The 17,930-nt window shown below is 43.0% G+C and overlaps 2 protein-coding genes across 6 annotated transcripts in view; one reads left to right on the forward strand and one right to left on the reverse strand.

Annotated features, from left to right (window-relative positions):
• Window positions 1-239: 239 nt before the first annotated feature.
• On the forward strand, window positions 240-2,040 carry LOC131136852 (glucagon-1-like). Its single transcript, XM_058084144.1, has 5 exons — window positions 240-328; window positions 411-442; window positions 519-618; window positions 686-838; window positions 2,001-2,040. Exons 1-5 carry the CDS (start codon window positions 240-242, stop codon window positions 2,038-2,040), a joined length of 414 nt encoding a protein of 137 aa, XP_057940127.1.
• A 5,968-nt stretch (window positions 2,041-8,008) lies between these two features.
• scn8aa (sodium channel, voltage gated, type VIII, alpha subunit a) overlaps window positions 8,009-17,930 on the reverse strand; it is a 63,380-nt gene continuing 53,458 nt past the window's right edge. For all 5 annotated transcript variants that reach the window (XM_058085757.1, XM_058085754.1, XM_058085758.1 and 2 more), the window contains exons 22-27: window positions 16,372-16,656; window positions 16,050-16,103; window positions 15,841-15,978; window positions 15,648-15,752; window positions 14,558-14,828; window positions 8,009-13,476 (exon numbers count right to left, since the gene is read on the reverse strand). In XM_058085757.1, coding sequence (XP_057941740.1) covers window positions 12,317-13,476; window positions 14,558-14,828; window positions 15,648-15,752; window positions 15,841-15,978; window positions 16,050-16,103; window positions 16,372-16,656 — 2,013 coding nt within the window. In that variant the 3' untranslated portion in view covers window positions 8,009-12,316. The remainder of the gene's footprint in view (window positions 13,477-14,557; window positions 14,829-15,647; window positions 15,753-15,840; window positions 15,979-16,049; window positions 16,104-16,371; window positions 16,657-17,930) is intronic.

Consider the following 17,930-nt stretch of genomic DNA (forward strand, 5'->3'; position numbering starts at 1 on the left):
GGCCTCCATACAATTCTTTCAGGGTAAACACCATGTTTTGGTCAAACTTCCAATTAAAGCTAATGGTGTAGTAGTTTTACTGCAAAGCAAGTACAGTATTGTGATGTACTATGTCCTGTCCAAAGGTATTGTGTAAAATCAAAGCAAAGAAACGTCCAACATGGTTGCCGGCTTCAGTTAAGGATGCTCAATCTCCACACCTGATGCCGTCGGAAACACTCTGGGATGACTTGTGACCGATGACCTGCATGGACGACTTGGAGCATCTCAGTTTACAATCTGCCATGAGTCAGACCCTAATGAGGAAGAGGGTCATCCACTGTGGGAGGTGACGTCTGCAACCGTGGGACACCTGCAGCCTTTAAAAGGTAACCTCACATCATCCACGTCCACTTATGGTCCACTCTCAGTGTCACTTCATGTGAGCTGCACTTCCCTAAAGGTGGGTCTCTTAATTGTCTCTCTAAAATGGTTTCTCCAAGGAAATGTTTTTTAATAAGTGCTTCCGCATGGATTAGGTGACCTGAGAATGATCGGTCTCATGTGGTGCATGCTGGTCCTCTTCTTCTTTCCCACCAGTAAAGAGATGGTTGTGGATCAAACTGGCAGAATGGCAAGGTATGTGTTCTTCTTAAAAGCGTCATGCTGAAAACGGACAACACTAATCCATATGTTGACATCATAGATGGCATTCCTATCAGATGGAAAAGGGAGAAAATATCATCCAAAACCTGAAAAGGCATTCAGAAGGGACCTTCACCAGTGACCTGACCGGCTATTTGGATAAAATGAAGGCTAAAGATTTTGTGGCGTGGTTGGCCAGCACTAAGAGAGAAGGGTGAGTGTAGAACATTCATGGAACAGGAAGTCCCTCTGGAGGAGATTCAATAGGGAAAAATACAAAAATTGGTCATTTTGAAATGCATATGGATAACATGGAGTGGTTAGCATGTTCGCCACACGGGCTGGAGTTATGGACCTGGGTTCGACTCTCCGCTTGTGTGGAGTTTGCATGTTCTCCCAGTGGGTGGGTTTTCGCCGGGTACTCCCCCCCACCCCACCTCCAAAAACATGTGAGGTTAATTGGCCACTCCAAATTGTCCATAGGTATGAATGTGAGTGGGAATGGTTGTTTGTCTATATGTGCCCTGTGATTGGCTGGCCACCTGTCCAGGGTGTACCCCACCTCTCGCCCCAAGACAGCTGGGATAGGCTCCAGCATACCCGCAACCTTCGTGAGGATAAGCAGTATAGAAAATGGATGGATTAATAGATAACATAAGAAATAAAAATACACACACACACACATATAACTGTGTATAACTGTATTACTAATTAGTTCAATAGTATATACAATGTTAGCATGATGGCCTCACAGTCAGGAGGTTGATTATTCAATAGCTGTTTGGGTGTCTGTGTGGCGTTTGCGGGTTCTTCGTTTGGGGTTTCCAGCTACTCCAGCCTCCTCCCACATCCCCACAACATGCACGTTAGCTTGATTGGAGCCCCTGGGATGGAGACCACACCTACGGATGTGAATGTGAGAGTGGGTCATTGTTTGCCTGTGTGTGTACAGTACAGCTATTGACTTCTCAAAGTATTCCGTTGACATTGAGTGAAGTCCACGTCTGCTATTGTTTTCACAGCAAAGGTCCACACCTTATTTCGCCTTAAATTGCGTCAATCAAACTATCTGATATGAATATCAAACGAAGAAGGACTTTCGATGGTAGAGCAGACCTGGCCACGTGTCCGGCTCATCGCGAGTGACGTCACCGCCTTTGCAGTTACGTAAACCGTAATAACGAAATCATACTCTATTCGCCTTAATTGGTCGCGGGTCCGCAAAGGACCACCATCGGGTTCGAATCCGGGCCGAGGTCCGTTTGGTGATCGCTGGTATACAATCTTTAAAGAGATTATTATATAATACAATTGTGTAAATTGTATATGCTGGATAGTTTTGTTATTGACGTTTCTTATGTATGTTTTAATTGCAGATTTCATGGAAAACTACTCGAAATTGAGGCAGATGTTTAAGTTAAGACCAGCCCACACTGTTTTATATGTTACACCGCCGAGAGGATTATTTTTAGTATTATTATTGTCATTTTTGGGTAATATTTTTGGGTTATCATTTATTTGTGATGAAATGTTTCTTTTCTTTTTCATTTTGTCTATAGTAACAATGGAGCTGCAAGAATAGAAAAAAAAACAATTGACAGAAATTGTACCTTTTACCTTTTTGGATGCATTTATTTTAGTTTTGGTCGCATTGTGGGACACAATGCTCTATGCCTTATGTCGTTTTCAGATTATATGTAGTATTATTATTTTATATACAAGTGTCGTACGCCAGTGTCAATCTATCTTTTTCTACATTTACAATGCCAAACTTAAGGTCAGCTTTGTTTTGTTTGTGCTTTTGTAACCCATAAGTGTTGCTAAAAGATTATTACAGTATTACGTCGTCTCATTACTACCACAACCTGAATAATAAACAGATGTTACCTCTCGGTCAATCGAAACTGAGCATTGTTTTTCTGGAGGCAATGGCCCAAATATGGTACAGATATTGTTGTGCACATGTGACGCCACATGAGGGTGCTCATGTTCAGCAAAAAATCGTTGTCAGTGTAATGGCATCTGCTTCCTTCTTTTGCTATTTGACAAACATCTACATTGTTACACAATAAGGTTATGCAATAATAATATTTTATCTGGAGTGATTTTTGTGGGTTTTGAATGACAAGTGCTCAGTCTGACTAGAGCAGTGCTCAACTAGTTGGGCGGGCCCCCTGGGGGTGTCAGGGATGATTTCCAATATTGGTGCAGACTTACCAACATGTATGAATTTGTATGAAAACGCTTGTATCTTGCTTTCCATGACCTGGCATTTCGGTGGTTTCAGTTTCGGGTTCAGGCTGTACAGCCAAGATTAATTTAAATAGATCCCGAAATATAGATAAATAAGGCAACATAACATCATGGAGCATCTAGAGCAATCATTATAAAAATGTTATATTTAGAGGAAGCGTGCGTTGGAGCAGCATGCCTCTCCGAGGGGATATAAGCATGACTGTGTGGGAGGATGGGGGGGGGGCGACTGGGTGAAGGTGTGGCTCGCTATGAATTAGGTCGAGCTGCTCCTCGCATTTTTTCCATGGAGGACTTGAAGCTCCACCACCACTGTAGGGCAGTGCTCAGACACTTCATCCCCACGGCAGCGCCTCAGATGCGGACAGAAGGAGCAGCCAGCCGGGAAACGTCCACCGTCATCATCAGCACCGACGACAGCTGCCCATCTGCTCATCATTGTCGCTCTCCTGGATATTGTTCACCAATCCTAACTTTAGAATGTCCTTCATTTGATGCGAGTGTGATCTCCAGGGCAACAAAAGCTGATGGAGGCACTGGGCCAAACTGGGAGTGTGCTGGTGACTCAGCCTCGACTGCTGCATTAATTTATCTGCACTGCAGTGCTCCAGCACCTCCCTTCCTTTTCCTCGCCTTCCTTCCTCCCTCCCTCCCCGCCTGCATCGCCTTACCTCACTGCACTCTCATTGAGCCAGCATGGCCAGTAGGGGGGGGGGGGGGTATGCTTACTAAAGAAAAGGAAAGAAAGAAAAAGGCGTTCCCATTGCTTATACATTGGAACATTAAAACAAAGAACGGAATGACTTGCTAGGGTTGCTTTCCGCTGCCTCAGATGAAGGGCATTCAAATGTTTATTTGCACTGTGATGCCAAGCCTGGGGGGTATTCACTTTCAGACCACAAAGAGCACTACGGTACAGATCAATAAAATCATACAAGGAATCGGATGCCTTTTCTCATCCTTGTAACCACAAATGCACTCAGTTACATCAAACAGGATGCATTGGTGAGCCACTTGGATCCTAACAACCTGCTGTTGGTGTCCACTACTCAGGGAGGATTGTAGCGGCAACTCCAAGGGCCCATACACCGATCCAACCTACACCGTCATTCCGCTTGCCCTCATCAGGCCTATCCCAGCTGGCTTTGGTGGGGTCCACCCTGGACTGGTTACCAGTCAACCACAGGTCACATGTATACATACAAACAACCATTCCCACCATCATTCACACCGATGGACAATAAAGGCTGTGTTGGTAGGTAATGGATCACCATTGGTGCGCTTCACCTAGCTGGTACACGCTGGTATTTTTGGGATACAAGAGACTGCACAGTCCAGAACATGTGCATAAAGTGTATTACTTGACATAATTATGCTGGGTTGAATGCATACAATAATAATTACATTCTGCTATATTTACCACTTAATTGCTTTTTGCTGTCATCTTAAGACCAGTCTGTGTTTTTGGTCCAAGCAGCATCCCCACCTGAGCTAATGTGGAGCACCCTCCAGTCTCCAGAGTCAAAGTTGGAGACCGAAAACATGCAGCATGGGTTTCTGGGGTGTGGAGAGTCAGCACACAATGATGTTTCTAGGGAGATTTGAATTAGGATCCCACCAGAGGACAGCCTTCCATCCCACTTCCATCCTAACGGGTCATACATGACGACCACAAAGGCTAAAACTAAATATTAGTATTAATAGTAGGGCTGTCAAATGATTAAAAATTGTCATCAGATTAAATACAGTTTTCAAATTAATTAATCGTGATTAATCACCATTTGAAACTTTGTCTGAAATATGCCCATTTTTACTGTCTTGAATTGAAAGAAAGTTGAAAGACTGGACAGTATTGTACTATAATATAGAATATAGTTCACCTGTCACATACACATTTCCTTGTTCTGTTTTCCTGTCTTCTTCTCTTTTTACTTCTTAGCTGTCCTCCCCCAGCAGGTGGGGGGAATCACTGTTTATTATCAGCTCTTATATCAGCTCTATATATAGCAGAACAAACCGGAAGTGTTTCCATACTTGGCGGTGTGACCAACCACAGCAGAGTGGGCGTGTCTGGAGGCGGGCTGTGGGTGGAATACATTAAATCAGACTGTTACCGTGGGGACCACAAAAATCAGAAATACAGCTGAGTTGGTGCAGATTCTGGAAGATCTAGAAATCTTTGTGTGCTGGTTATTGTGTGTAGCTGCTCTATAGGAGTCCACAACTCAATACAAAGGGACAAAAATTAAAATAATAGGTCCTCTTTAAAATATATGAAAGAAGTTTAAAATTTGCAAGGTGCATACTGGAAAGTAGAGTGGTGTAATATTTTAGCCATATTTTAGTAATATTAGGATCTCACAAACCAAACATGAACGCCTGCAAAACTAAAATGTTGGAAAACGGACGACCTCGGATGATGTGGGAGTACCATGCATGTGAAGGAGAGGTTCACAGATGACCAACATAAAGCTCTTCTGGGTAATCTGGGTAAATACATCTTCAGTCATTCACTTGATGACGATAAACTTGCACTGTCGGTTGAAGATGAAACCCACCTTAGCATCATGAATAAAGAGTTCACCAAGGACAACTCCAACAGTTGGGATGGCTCCTCTCCCATCCCGTAGATTAGATTAGATTAGATTCAACTTTATTGCTATTGCTCATGTCACTGGTACAGGGCAACAAAATGCAATTAGCATCCAACCAGAAGTGCAAATTTATAAATACCATATAAGTAAACAAATGAAGAAATAGAATGGAGCTGTAAGAGGACAGATATGTACAAACTATAACAGGTTATGACTATGATACAGTGTGGATATATACAGGGATATAAATATAAATATACATGAACAAGATATAATACTAATGTGTACAGTAGTGCAATAAAGTAGTGCAATGAAGTGACGGGGGGTAGGGGGGCTATTGGGGGGCAGAGTTCAACAAGGAGACAGCTGTTGGGAAAAAGCTGTTCCTGCTGGAGCAGTTAGTGGTCCAGGAGAGGTCCTGTGAGATATGGATTCCCAAGAATTTGAAGCTGGCCACACGCTCCACCATCTCACCATTGATGGATGATTGGCAGCATTTTTTCTGAAGTCCACAATGAGTTCTTTTGTTTTTGTTGTGTTGAGCAGCAAGTCCCAGGCGGCACTCAATCGCCTCATGCTCCTCCACCGAATAAAAGTAAAGAAGCCTGGACCCACTTGGTGGACTTCATGACAAAGATCTTCAGCAACGGTCACGCTGAAGTTGCACCTGCACTGGAGAAAGATAAAGGGTGTTGGTACCTGCCAAGCTTTGGACTCTACCAACCAAAATAGCTGAAACAAGTTGAGTTGTGTTCGCCTCAAGTGCAAGTGAATGAAGTGTTGTGACAAGGTCCAGATTTTAACAACAGTCTGATTGGAGTCCTCCTCCGGTTCACAAGTCAACCCGTTGCTGTCAGTTCCGACATTCAGCAAATGTTCCAGAGCTTTGTGGTCAGAGAGGATCATCGCGACTACCTCAGGTTCTTGTGGTTCCGTGACCATGATCTCCATGGTGAAGTGGTGGAGTTCCGCATGAAGGTCCGTGTTTTTGGCCACCGAACTTCACCAGCTGTCGCAATTCATTAGGTCATTAGGATACACCTATTCCGACTACGAATCCTCCTGAACACTACCAAAACGTCTTTCCTTTGTGCCTTGATGCTAGCTTGCTAACACACCTCACTAGCCGCTCGCCCCAGCATCATTCACAGAAGGAAGAGTGGATAGCTAGCTATCCATTTGACTCAACAAGATGCTGGTTTGCCATCAGCATTTTTTACCTGAGGACTGGAGCACACGTCTTGTGTTGGAAGACACAGCCATCCCAAGGAGAGAGGACATCGTAAATGTTGTCACTTCTGTTGTTGTTAATATAACTAGCATAATGACTGTACACCAAGAAAATAAACGGTAGTGTTTTAAATGATCCAAATAGGGCAAGATACTGCAACTATTCCATGTTATCATCAGTGTACGTGTTAATGCATGATCACAGCATATCTAACCATGAAACGTTGGTAGAGGTTTATTTTTAGAGGGATTCATAGTCGAAATAGGTGTATCCCAATGACAGCATTGTTAGCTAGCTGAAATTAACTAGTTTTCTCATGTTAGAATGCACAGAAAAAGGAAAGAAATCTGTGTTCATGTTTCACGTAAGAATTGGGAATGATGGGTAAAATAAAAAAAAAAGTGCAGTTCCCCTTTAAGAGGTGCTGCAGCGGTAGGACCCGCTTTGGCTGACCAACTCTCCTGATGTGACTACATCTATGAACTATCTATGAACTATTACGCTATTTGAATTAACTTTGTGTACACTTATACGTACATATATTGTGTCATACTGCATGCTGCCTGCTCCACATCCATTGCAGCCTGGTCGTCCTGGAAGGGGGATTCCCCCCGTCTGCGGTCCCTTCTCAAGGTTTCTCTTTTCCTCAAGTGGGTTTTGAGTTTGTCCTTGCCCGGATGGGGGTTCAGATCAGGGGATGTCGTCTATCATCTACTGTTGCCTGCTTTTGTGATCAAAGACTGTATAAATAAACCTGACTGCACTTGACTTGAAAATTTGCTAGAATATGCTGGCCGAGTGCAACGTTTTCCTGCACGTACAGAAAATGATTAGCATCCCAATTTTCTTCCTTGTGTACTGTCTGCAGGATGAAAGCCCACCTGAAGTTTCTTGGGTGCTACTGTTGTTGGTTATTCTGCATTATTCATCTGTTGGTATTGACTTATTACTTTCTGTGTGATGATTTTTGCAAACCCACCTGTCATTTCAGGAGAACAAGTAAGCTCATTTTTAACTCCGCTTGTGGTCACAACAACTGCCCCCTGGGTCATTTTCTTTTGGAGGGGCCCAGAATTCCTGTCGGTGCCCCTGCATGTATGGTGTTGGAAATGCCCTGCTGTTTATATGTTTACAACATGTAAAAGAGTGTCGTCATATGCGTGACTCTGTGAGGAGCTACACTGTCATCATAACACATCAGGCTTGCCGTGATGCAATTGAAGGAATTAATGAAAAATATGAGTTACCGCCATTAACGCTGGATTTGACAGGCCGAATGAGTAGAAGTCTTTTTATGAAAAGAACACACAGTCGTAACTGGAAGGCTGCTTTATTGGTAATAAAAAGGTTCGTGCTCAAAAGAAGACAATCTTTCATATATTCTTGCCAAGAGTCCAAGTGGTTGTGCAACACACCAGCGTATTGTACTGTATACCCTTTTTTTTTCTTTTAAATGCCAGTTATGGGCATCACTAGGATTGAAATCTGGGGGGGGGGGCATTAGAACCATCAACTTCCTTTGGGGAAAATGTGATACTGATAAAAGTCCTCGCCTTCAGTTACAAAACACTGCTGACGCCAGGATGCTGATGTCAACACAGCAATGGTCACTTGGCTGTCAGTTGGCCATTAGCTTTAAAAACCTATGCTATGTAATTAGGCAAGAGGGGTGTTATTTTTTAGAGGGGCTCTAGCCCCCTAGAATATACAGTACCTAGTGACGCCCATGATCACGGTGTCAAATGATAACAGTTTGGAAAGCACTTTTCATTTTTCAGCGAAATGAAAAAAAAACATGCTTTTAAAAACCAAATGTGTCCTATCATTAAATATTGATACAAAAATAAATTTCAGATGAATAACGTGAAGATAGAGAAACTGAAAGAGAAGTATAGAAGGCAAGCTGCTTTTTCACAAGCCAAGTGGGCGACACACGGAGCACGAGAAGAAGAACAGGGCTTCGGAATGAGTCGTTTTCTCATCACATCACACGGTTGAACATCAAGATGAAGTCAGGTGTTGCCACCATCCTCTGGCAGTATTTCTGAGGACTCCAAATCCCTGATGAATGTTGTGCTCACCCCCCAAACGCTAACCCCCAACATACAGTATGTATTGTGTCTAACATGTGGCATCCAAATTTGCAGAAAAAGCAGAAAAAAAGGCACATGCCATCAAGTGGAACATCAGAAAGAAAAAGGTGAGAATGAGAAGAAGCAGGTACTGAGCTGTAATGGCACTGATGTGGTGGGGGTGGGGTGGGTTGGGGTGGGGGTTGTACCATCTCAGGGCGCATGAGGCAGTCAGTGGATGTCCTTCAGGAAGAGCTCGGAGCTGGTAGAGAAGGACGGTGTGTTGGTGTTTGTGTCCTGCTTACTGAGAGTGAAGGGGAGTGATATGGTGAGACGTGCTGGTAACATTATCCTTGTCGTCATGATCAGGCTACAATCCATGGCAAGCAACTCCATTAACATCACATATGAGCTAGTACCCCCCCATACACACACACAAACACGCACACGCACACCCCCGAGAAGGGTGTTGTTTTTGACATCCACGGAACGTGTTGCACAGAAATCAAATGTGACAGTGTTCTTGTTTTATGTATATACATATAAACATATGTATACATGTATAGATCTTTTGTATTATATAATATCTCTCCATCTATCTACCTATCTATCTATCTATCTATCTATCTATACACACACACACACACACACATCATTCAATTTAAATTCCGTCAACAAAGTGAAAAGTGTCTCAAAAAATTCAAAAAGGTAACAAATGTGACAAAGGGCATAGCTGGAAGCCATTCTAAATTATTGTTATTATTCTTTTTTTAATTATTATTAGTAACATTTTTTTAATTCCTTATTTACAAAAAACACAACAAAGCATGCCAGTAAAATAAAAGCATATCGTACAATATTTATAGTTTCTCTCAAAAAGGTTGTTCTTTGTCAGCGATTGTGCCATTTACATCATTGCCTGCACTGTACATCCGTTTTTTTTGTTGTCTTTTTTGTTAGTTTGCTGTTCCTTCAAGGGTGAATAAATGAGTCCTCGGTAACGCTTACATCCGAGATGAGCTTGCTGCAGTTCGGATGGTGCTGCTCACCCCTCCAGTGGTCGTCATTAGGAATGTATTTGGTTTCAGTGTGCAGCAGCCAAATTTACTCGGAGACCTCATATTGTAAACAGACCTTGGTTCATGGTACAGACAAAAGGGGGGCAGGGTACAGGCAGTGTTTAAACACACCAAATTGCGTCAGTGGTGCGACAACGGATGTTGGAGAAATGTCCGCTCATCCGCTTCGATATATAGGCCCATCGGCTCCAGTGTAGAAAATGAATGGCAGGAACACCTAAGGAGGCAGCTGGATTAACAAAGCCTCACATTTCTTTGAGAACAAAAACCACCCACATAGCTTATTTTGACACCATAGCTGCGTCAATGTGAGGCCTGCTGATGTTTCATCGTTAAGTGTTTGTGTTTAGCCTAACAAATTGGAAGCGTGTGATATATTTATGTGAAAACAGGGTCTGACAAGACAGCACAGAGGAGGTCCCACAAGAGCCCAGGATACAAAGACAAACATGGGACTTTTCGGCATTTCAACCCAAGCAAAAGTCTCCACCTCTCATGGCAGTCAGACCCTCGTGGAAGTCCCACCCACAGACAAAATCCATGTGTATTCTAGAACCCACAAAGCCCTTTGGTGCATTTCCCTTTGCATTTACGCTAGGCACGACAAGGCGAGTCCTCGGGATAACTGGCCGCTAACCCTGTCGTTTCAGATGCGCCGCGTCACTCTCGCTGATAAAAGCCTTTACTGCCAATGATTGCATCACAAGGATATCAGAGAGACGGCTTCTTTTCACGAAAGGTGACAACTCAAAAAGGTCCCAAAAGCAGGACCTAACAACTCATTCGCTCATTGGCATATCTTGTCAAGTGTACAAAAGTCATGAATCCCAAACTTGCATGGGACACATTTTCTTCCTCCACAAGCCCGACGGAAAAGCATACTTGTGACTCGGCTTACACCAGTTTCCTACCGACCATCTATCTGCAGATGGACTGAGATCATCAAGATAGTGACACATGGCAGTAAACCAAGAGATGTGAGCCCCAGACTTGGCTGACGAGATCCCACCCTCCAAATCTGGGAATCCTCAACATGAGGATATGCTCAACTCTTCCACTTTGACATGCAGAGCAGGAAAAAAACCTTCAAGTTAAACCTAAAGGGGCCCTATTATGCTCATTGTTTTATTTTGAGCAGCTACACACAATAACCTGCACAGAAAACCTTTTAGATCTTCCAGAATCTGCACCTATTCATTACAGCTGTATTTCCTTGAATTTGTGCTTCCTGCCAAAATGCTCTGTTTTCATTTATTCCACCCACGGCCCAGCCCGCCTCCAGGCATGCCCAAAGTGCTTCCTAACTATGATCCATAGGGAAGTCCGCTCCTCTGTGACATCACAAAGGGTTACTTTAACCACGCCTTTTGAGCCATCCCAAACTTCTTTCAGGGCTCACTTCCAAATGCCCAAACCTCATTATCCGAAACTCATGGTTTGACACCAGAATACAACATTCTAACTACATTTATAGGGCAGGAAGGTGGAAAAAGCATCATAGGTCCCCTGGAAGTGCTTACACTCTTGGCCAGAATTATTATTGGAGGATCCTTTTCCTCAATAGTCTAGATATCATTATCCAAAATAAGTTAATTTCCTCCAACCACACCACTACAGTGTCTGAGAATGAAGTGTCTTGTGGACTATGATTACTCATGCATGATTCCTCATCAAAACATGCCTTCATGCAAGTCATTTCTATGCATTGAACAAGCACAATAATTAGTATTTATCTGGAACTCGGTCTGCGCAAGTCTTCTTCAGTCCAAGTCAAAATGACTCATAAGTCCTACCCACTCACCCACTCAGTCAGTGTGAACACCAATGTGTCTTTTTGTCAGTATAACAAAGGGGAAATGGAAACACTCGTGACATGGACTCAATGTTGGGTTTTGTTTTGTTTTTTTGCTGCTCAAACAATGTACGGATACTCAGCACAAACAAACAAAAAATCTTGGTCTACGTTTCTTGGTTTCCCGAACCCCTCCCTCGCACTAGCTAAAACTTGCTTTTTAAAATTTGCTTCTGAGTAAAGATGGTACACTCTGTGTTCCCTTTTAGACTGATCAGACAGTTCTAGCAGGCCGGTCCACTCCGGTAGCATGGAAGCTCCGCAGAGGGGCTTCCCGCTTAGTGGTGGCAGGGACTTAGCTGTTAGCTAATCGCTTAGCAGAGATCTGTGTGCCTTGGCAAGCTGGTCCCCAAAAAGCAGTGTGCAATGTGCCTGGCCAGCACACTGCTTGTTCCTCCCATCAACTTGGTCGCTATGCAGCAAAAGTTCCACGGTAAACTGATTGTGTTTGGTTCAGCTGTCTCTGATGACATAAGAAACCACGTTGCCTCAGCAGTAGGAGTCTGTAAACGTTTTTTTTTTCTTGGGTTTTCTCACTGTTTCTATTTGTTGGGTTTGGGCTCAAGAGTCTCATCTGGACGGGTTTCATTGATAGCAGGAGTCGCTGAACCCTAACACTTGGATTCCCACTCGTCTTTTTGGTTCTTGTCCTTCTCCTTCTTGGCCCACTCCTCCTTGTTGTCATCCTGCTTCTCCTTATCGGGTTTGGTCACGCTGTCGTAAGAAGGAAGCGAAGCTGTGGATGGCGTGCTCTCCTTCTTCTCTTGGTTGGTCCCGCCATTTTCCAGCTTATTGTTTGTAAAAGTATGACGTTTGAAAATGATACCGCGCCTGATGAGGTAGGCACGGTAGGCGTTCTGGATAATTCTGGCGGAGACGTCCTCCTGTTTGCGGCGGAGGGTGGTGGTGATGGGTTCGTATGACACCTTGGAAGGATTGGCTGCCACAAAGCGCTCCTCCATCTGCTGTCTCAGCATGTCCAACTCACCACTGTCACCCAGTACACGCTTTGTGAAGGCAAACAAGATGTCCAGGCAGTGAATGCGATCGCCGCTCACCATGGGCATGTCCATGGCGATAAGCTCTATCGTGTTAGGTTTCGGCACACGGAGCGGATGTTCCAGCGCATCGGCAAAGTCAGACAGCTTGGCAAAAGTGATGAACTGGGAGGCTGTGGGGTCAAATTTCTCCCAGATTTCATAAAACGTCTCAAAGTCGTCCTCACTGAGTGGATCGGCACTTTCCTCTGTGGCCACGCTGAAGTTCTCCAGGATGATGGCGATGTACATGTTCACCACAATCAGAAAAGAAATGATGATGTACATGACAAAGAAAAAGATTCCCACCGAGGGATTACCACAGTTACCCTTCACGGAGGTGCCAGGGTTTTCCAAGTCGGGGGTGCAGTCTGGCGGGTAGTTGAGGATGGGCAAGAGGAGGCCATCCCAGCCGGCGGATGTGGTGATCATGAACAGGATGATCATGCTGTTGCCGAAGGTCTCGAAGTTGTACAAGTCGTCGATGCCGGCGCCGTGTTTCACATAGCCAAAGTTGGACATGCCAAAGATGGAGAAGATGAACATGACCAGGAAGAGCAGGAGGCCGATGTTGAACAGGGCTGGCAGTGACATCATCAGAGCAAAGAGTAAAGTCCGAATGCCCTTGGCTCCTTTTATTAAACGGAGGATACGTCCGATACGAGCCAACCGGATCACCCTGAACAGAGTCGGCGACACAAAGTACTTCTCAATGATGTCGGCTAAGAACATACCTGTGAGGGCAGATAAGAAACAAACACGTTCTTTCAAAATATGACAGTGTATAACAAACAAAGTATTATCTTTCCAAAATACCGTATCTTCTCAAGGGCCAATACTATTGACTCATGGATCAACTTTAGAATAGCCAGTGTCCCTGAGGACACGTGGACTTTTTTGTTTTTAATTCCATTGTTTAATTACCCACCCAACACTTTGTTTGATAAGGTCCGAGGGGTGGGCCAACATGAGACTGTTTTCCAAACTGTTCGGCGGGCTGGAAGTAATTGCAGCACGGGCCGGATTTGGCCCCCGGGCCTGAGTTTGACACACGTGGTCTTGCCCATCCAACATTGCAGATACAGGCGATGAAGTGGATGCTCTCATCATCTGTGGCAACATCTTGGTATCTTCCCTTGCCCAATATTCTATATATACTCACACTCCAATGTCACTCATGTGATCTTATCTCTTTGGTCTTGGTCTGTCGTACCTCTGACCATTTTCTGTCCAGTGGTTTTAGAAAAAAACATTGCCATCCAACTGGAACAGGAAGAGTAAACCAAATTCAGGTTTAAAGCAAAGCGACTATGCAGTTCACTCATCCTGCATGGCTAAGCTGCTCAATACAACAGGGAACAAAATCATGTGACAATTTGTAAAATGTGTGCTTTTTGTTGAATAAGTCAGCTATAGAACATTGAAATAATGTTGAAACGGAAGGAAACATGTATTATGAACAATTTAATCATCTCATTTTCTGCCATGTGAATCAAGTGGTGTCCGATATCTGAGTGGCATTTTCCTCTTGGTCCAAGGTTCTAAGGGGCTAAGAATTTGGATTCAGCCTTCATTTGAGAGGATAGTAAATCTAGGGTAAATTAGTAAATTGGGGTTTTTGGATTTGGATTGGATTGATCCAAATGGGATATGGATTGGTACAGTTTGGATTCAGACTTCATTTCAGAGGATAGTGAATCTATACTTCCATAAAAAGCTCTACTGTAAGTTGTACATAGGTTTTATTTCTGTGTTGTCCCTTGAGAAGATCTAATAAGATGCTTGTTGCAATGTCTTCCCCTTGCTCCAACTCACCAACGATGGACAGGATGACCACCACCACATCAAAGATATTCCAACCGTTGGTAAAGTAATAGTGGCGAAGAGCAAAGAGCTTGAGCAAGAACTCAGTGGTGAAGACCACAATGAAGATGAAATTGACCCAGTAGAGGACATTCTCTGTTTCGTCCGACTGATCGTCCGTTTCCACCATCATGGTGACCATGTTGAGGCAAATGAGGATCATGATAGAGATATCAAAAACCTGCTGCGTGACAAAGTCAAACACCATCCCCTGGATCTTGTTCTGTGAGGAAAGAAAGGTCAACAAGACAAATATTTAGCTTGAAGGTCCCCCTCACGGCAGTAACACTCAGGTCCCGTCCACACAGGCGGGTATCTCATCAAACCAAGTTATTTATCCACGATTGGCCGATCGTCCACATGAGGCCGCAGATATTTGGTACTAAAAACAAAGGTTTTCAAAGCCAAAGGGTGTATTAGGAGGAAAATCCGATTATGTGTTTGGGTATGAACGCCAATAACCAAAGTTTGACGTTTCCCAGCATCACTACCTGTGTCAAGGTATGCTGTGACATCACAAACACATCAGAAATGTATGGATGCCTCAGATCTGTGGTGGTTGGAGCTATTTTTCAAGCTTTTTGCTTGCTTGTATCTGCAAGCCCAAATATCGCTTCACTTTACAGAGAAGGCGCCAAGAAACACTTTGAGGTCGGCCATCTTCGCTGAAGAAATAATTCCACTTACGAGGCGTCCCCCTTGTAGCAGGCTCCGAAGACGACTTGCTTTGGCAAGATTTCCAATCAACATTTTCTTTTTTCATGTTGACTTTGTCTTCTAAAACAACATTCAGAAATCATTCTGCCTCCTTGTCCGTCCACTCCAACGACTTGTTTTATGTTTACGGAAGTGACAGGAGGACAGAAGATGATTCTGATTGGATAGAATTTTAGGAACGACTGCAGGTTTGGTGTGCTTATGACTGTGCTTCCCGATGCATTTATACGGTCATATACACTCACGTGTGGATGCAACACCAGCTTGTGTGGACACCATTTTTGTCATAAACATAGAGGGGAAAGGCCCGAGTAAGCAAACATACCTGTGGTCGAGGGATGGGTTTCTGTGGCTTCTTAGAGCCCAGTTTTTTCATGGCGTTGTAGTACTTCTTCTGTTCCTCTGTCATAAAGATATCCTGGCCTCCAAAGTAAAAGAGACAAAACATCACCATTTGGTTATAATCGTATTCCAATGCTGAAATATAGAAGATATGTGTAGACTTGAAAGAGCCTTATCTTTTTCTTCTGCTGGTTAAAATTGTCGATGATCACACCAATGAAGAGGTTGAGGGTGAAGAAGGAGCCAAATATAATGAAAACGACAAAGTAGATGTACATGTAGATGTTGACTTCATAGTCGGGTTGGTCTTCCACCTTGGAGAGAGACAGGAGTTGAAATGTACGGCATAAAACAACACAGCCACGCTATGTTATTTCGACTGTACCTCTCTGGAATCCACGGCAGCATACATAATGTCCATCCAGCCTTTGAATGTGGCCTTTGAAAGACAGATATGATTGGACACAATCACTTTGAAAAGCACAACAACGAAGAGGAAATGATATCCAAACTCAAACCAAGAGTCCAGTGGTACAGCTTGTGCATGGAAAGAAATATAAGGATAAAGAAAAGTGCATGGAGAATCACTGAATATACACAAAGTGAGTCAGCCTCCTGAGAAAAATGAATTGTACCAGGAAATGAGGAAAGACACCAACTTAGAGTGAAGAACAATACAAAGGTAGTAGAGGAAGAAGGACACTCACCACTTGCAGTAAGGCCAGGTAGCCAGCACCCACGTTGTCAAAGTTAATTTTGACATTCTTCCACCTGACCTCAGTAAAGTTTTGGTGAATGAGGGCTTCACACTGGGTCTTATTGTTAACCACATCGACAGGAAAGTATTCCTCAGAGGTCTCGTTGAAACAAAAGTAGTACTTTCCCGCAAACAGGTTGACTCCCATGATACTGAAAATCAGCCAAAAAATGAGGCAAACCAGCAACACGTTCATAATGGACGGGATGGCGCCCACCAAGGCGTTGACTACCACCTAGACCAGACCAGGGAAGACAGGATATGACAGTGTGAGGACCAGGAAACAACCATACAGAAGTTCAAACCTTTGGTAGAACACTTCATACTCTTATGGACTCACATTGTACATTATATTATATTATATATAGAATATACATAATATTATATATTCAACATCTTACTTACTGGTACTTACTGGCACAGCAAATGGATTAATATTTAATCTATCTGAGATAATCTTATGTGAATGTTAGAATTAAATAGATGAGTTGCGTAATTCCTTCACGTTGCCAATATGTACCACCCAGGACTGTACTTTTTTCCACTATATTATTGCATAACAGTATCATATATAAATATATATAAATTGGCATGAAGTGAAAATACACTGTACTCTCCAGCAGTGATTGTCAACAAGATTGTCAGTCAAAATTACATTTAAATGTATGACTGTTTTTTTAAATTTTTCTGTTTTTTTTAATCTATTCTGTGTTTTATTTTGCTCAGCTATATACAAATATGAATGAATATGAACCATTAATTTTATTTTATTGATTTTTACACATCTCTTAAATGTATTCTGTGAAATACATTTTGCACAATTAGTCATGTTTTTTTAACATACATATGTTTTTGAAGGCTATTTTTAAACTGCTTGGTTTGACATAAAATTGTGACCTACATTTTTATTAGCATGATTTTGTAGTTTAATAGTATTATTTTAGAATTTAGAATGTGTATACATTGGAACAAACTGAACTGGTTATACTGAATGATCAAGCTTAAAGGGGACCTATGATGCTTTTTCCACTTTTGTGTGGTTAGAATGTAGTTAGAATGTTGTAGTCTGGTGTTAAAGGGGACCTATGATGCTTTCCCCTTTCTGACCTATAAATGTAGTTAGAATGTTGTATTCTGGTGTTAAAGGGGACCTATGATGCTTTCCCCTTTCTGACCTATAAATGTAGTTAGAATGTTGTAGTCTGGTGTTAAAGGGGACCTATGATGCTTTCCCCTTTCTGACCTATAAAGGTAGTTAGAATGTTGGATTCTGGTGTTAAAGGGGACCCATGATGCTTTCCCCTTTCTGACCTATAAATGTAGTTAGAATGTTGGATTCTGGTGTTAAACCATGCCAAAGTTCAAATAATGAGGTTTGCGCATTTGGAAGTAAGGCCTGAAAGGAGTTTGGGATGGCTTAAAAGGCTGGGTTTGAAAAGGCGTGGTAAACATGTTCCTTTGTGATGTCACAGAAGGGCGGACTTCCTTATATTATCGTCTGTAAGCCGG

This window comes from Doryrhamphus excisus, chromosome 10 (genome assembly GCF_030265055.1).
Source record: "Doryrhamphus excisus isolate RoL2022-K1 chromosome 10, RoL_Dexc_1.0, whole genome shotgun sequence".
Taxonomy (NCBI): Eukaryota; Metazoa; Chordata; class Actinopteri; order Syngnathiformes; family Syngnathidae; genus Doryrhamphus; species Doryrhamphus excisus.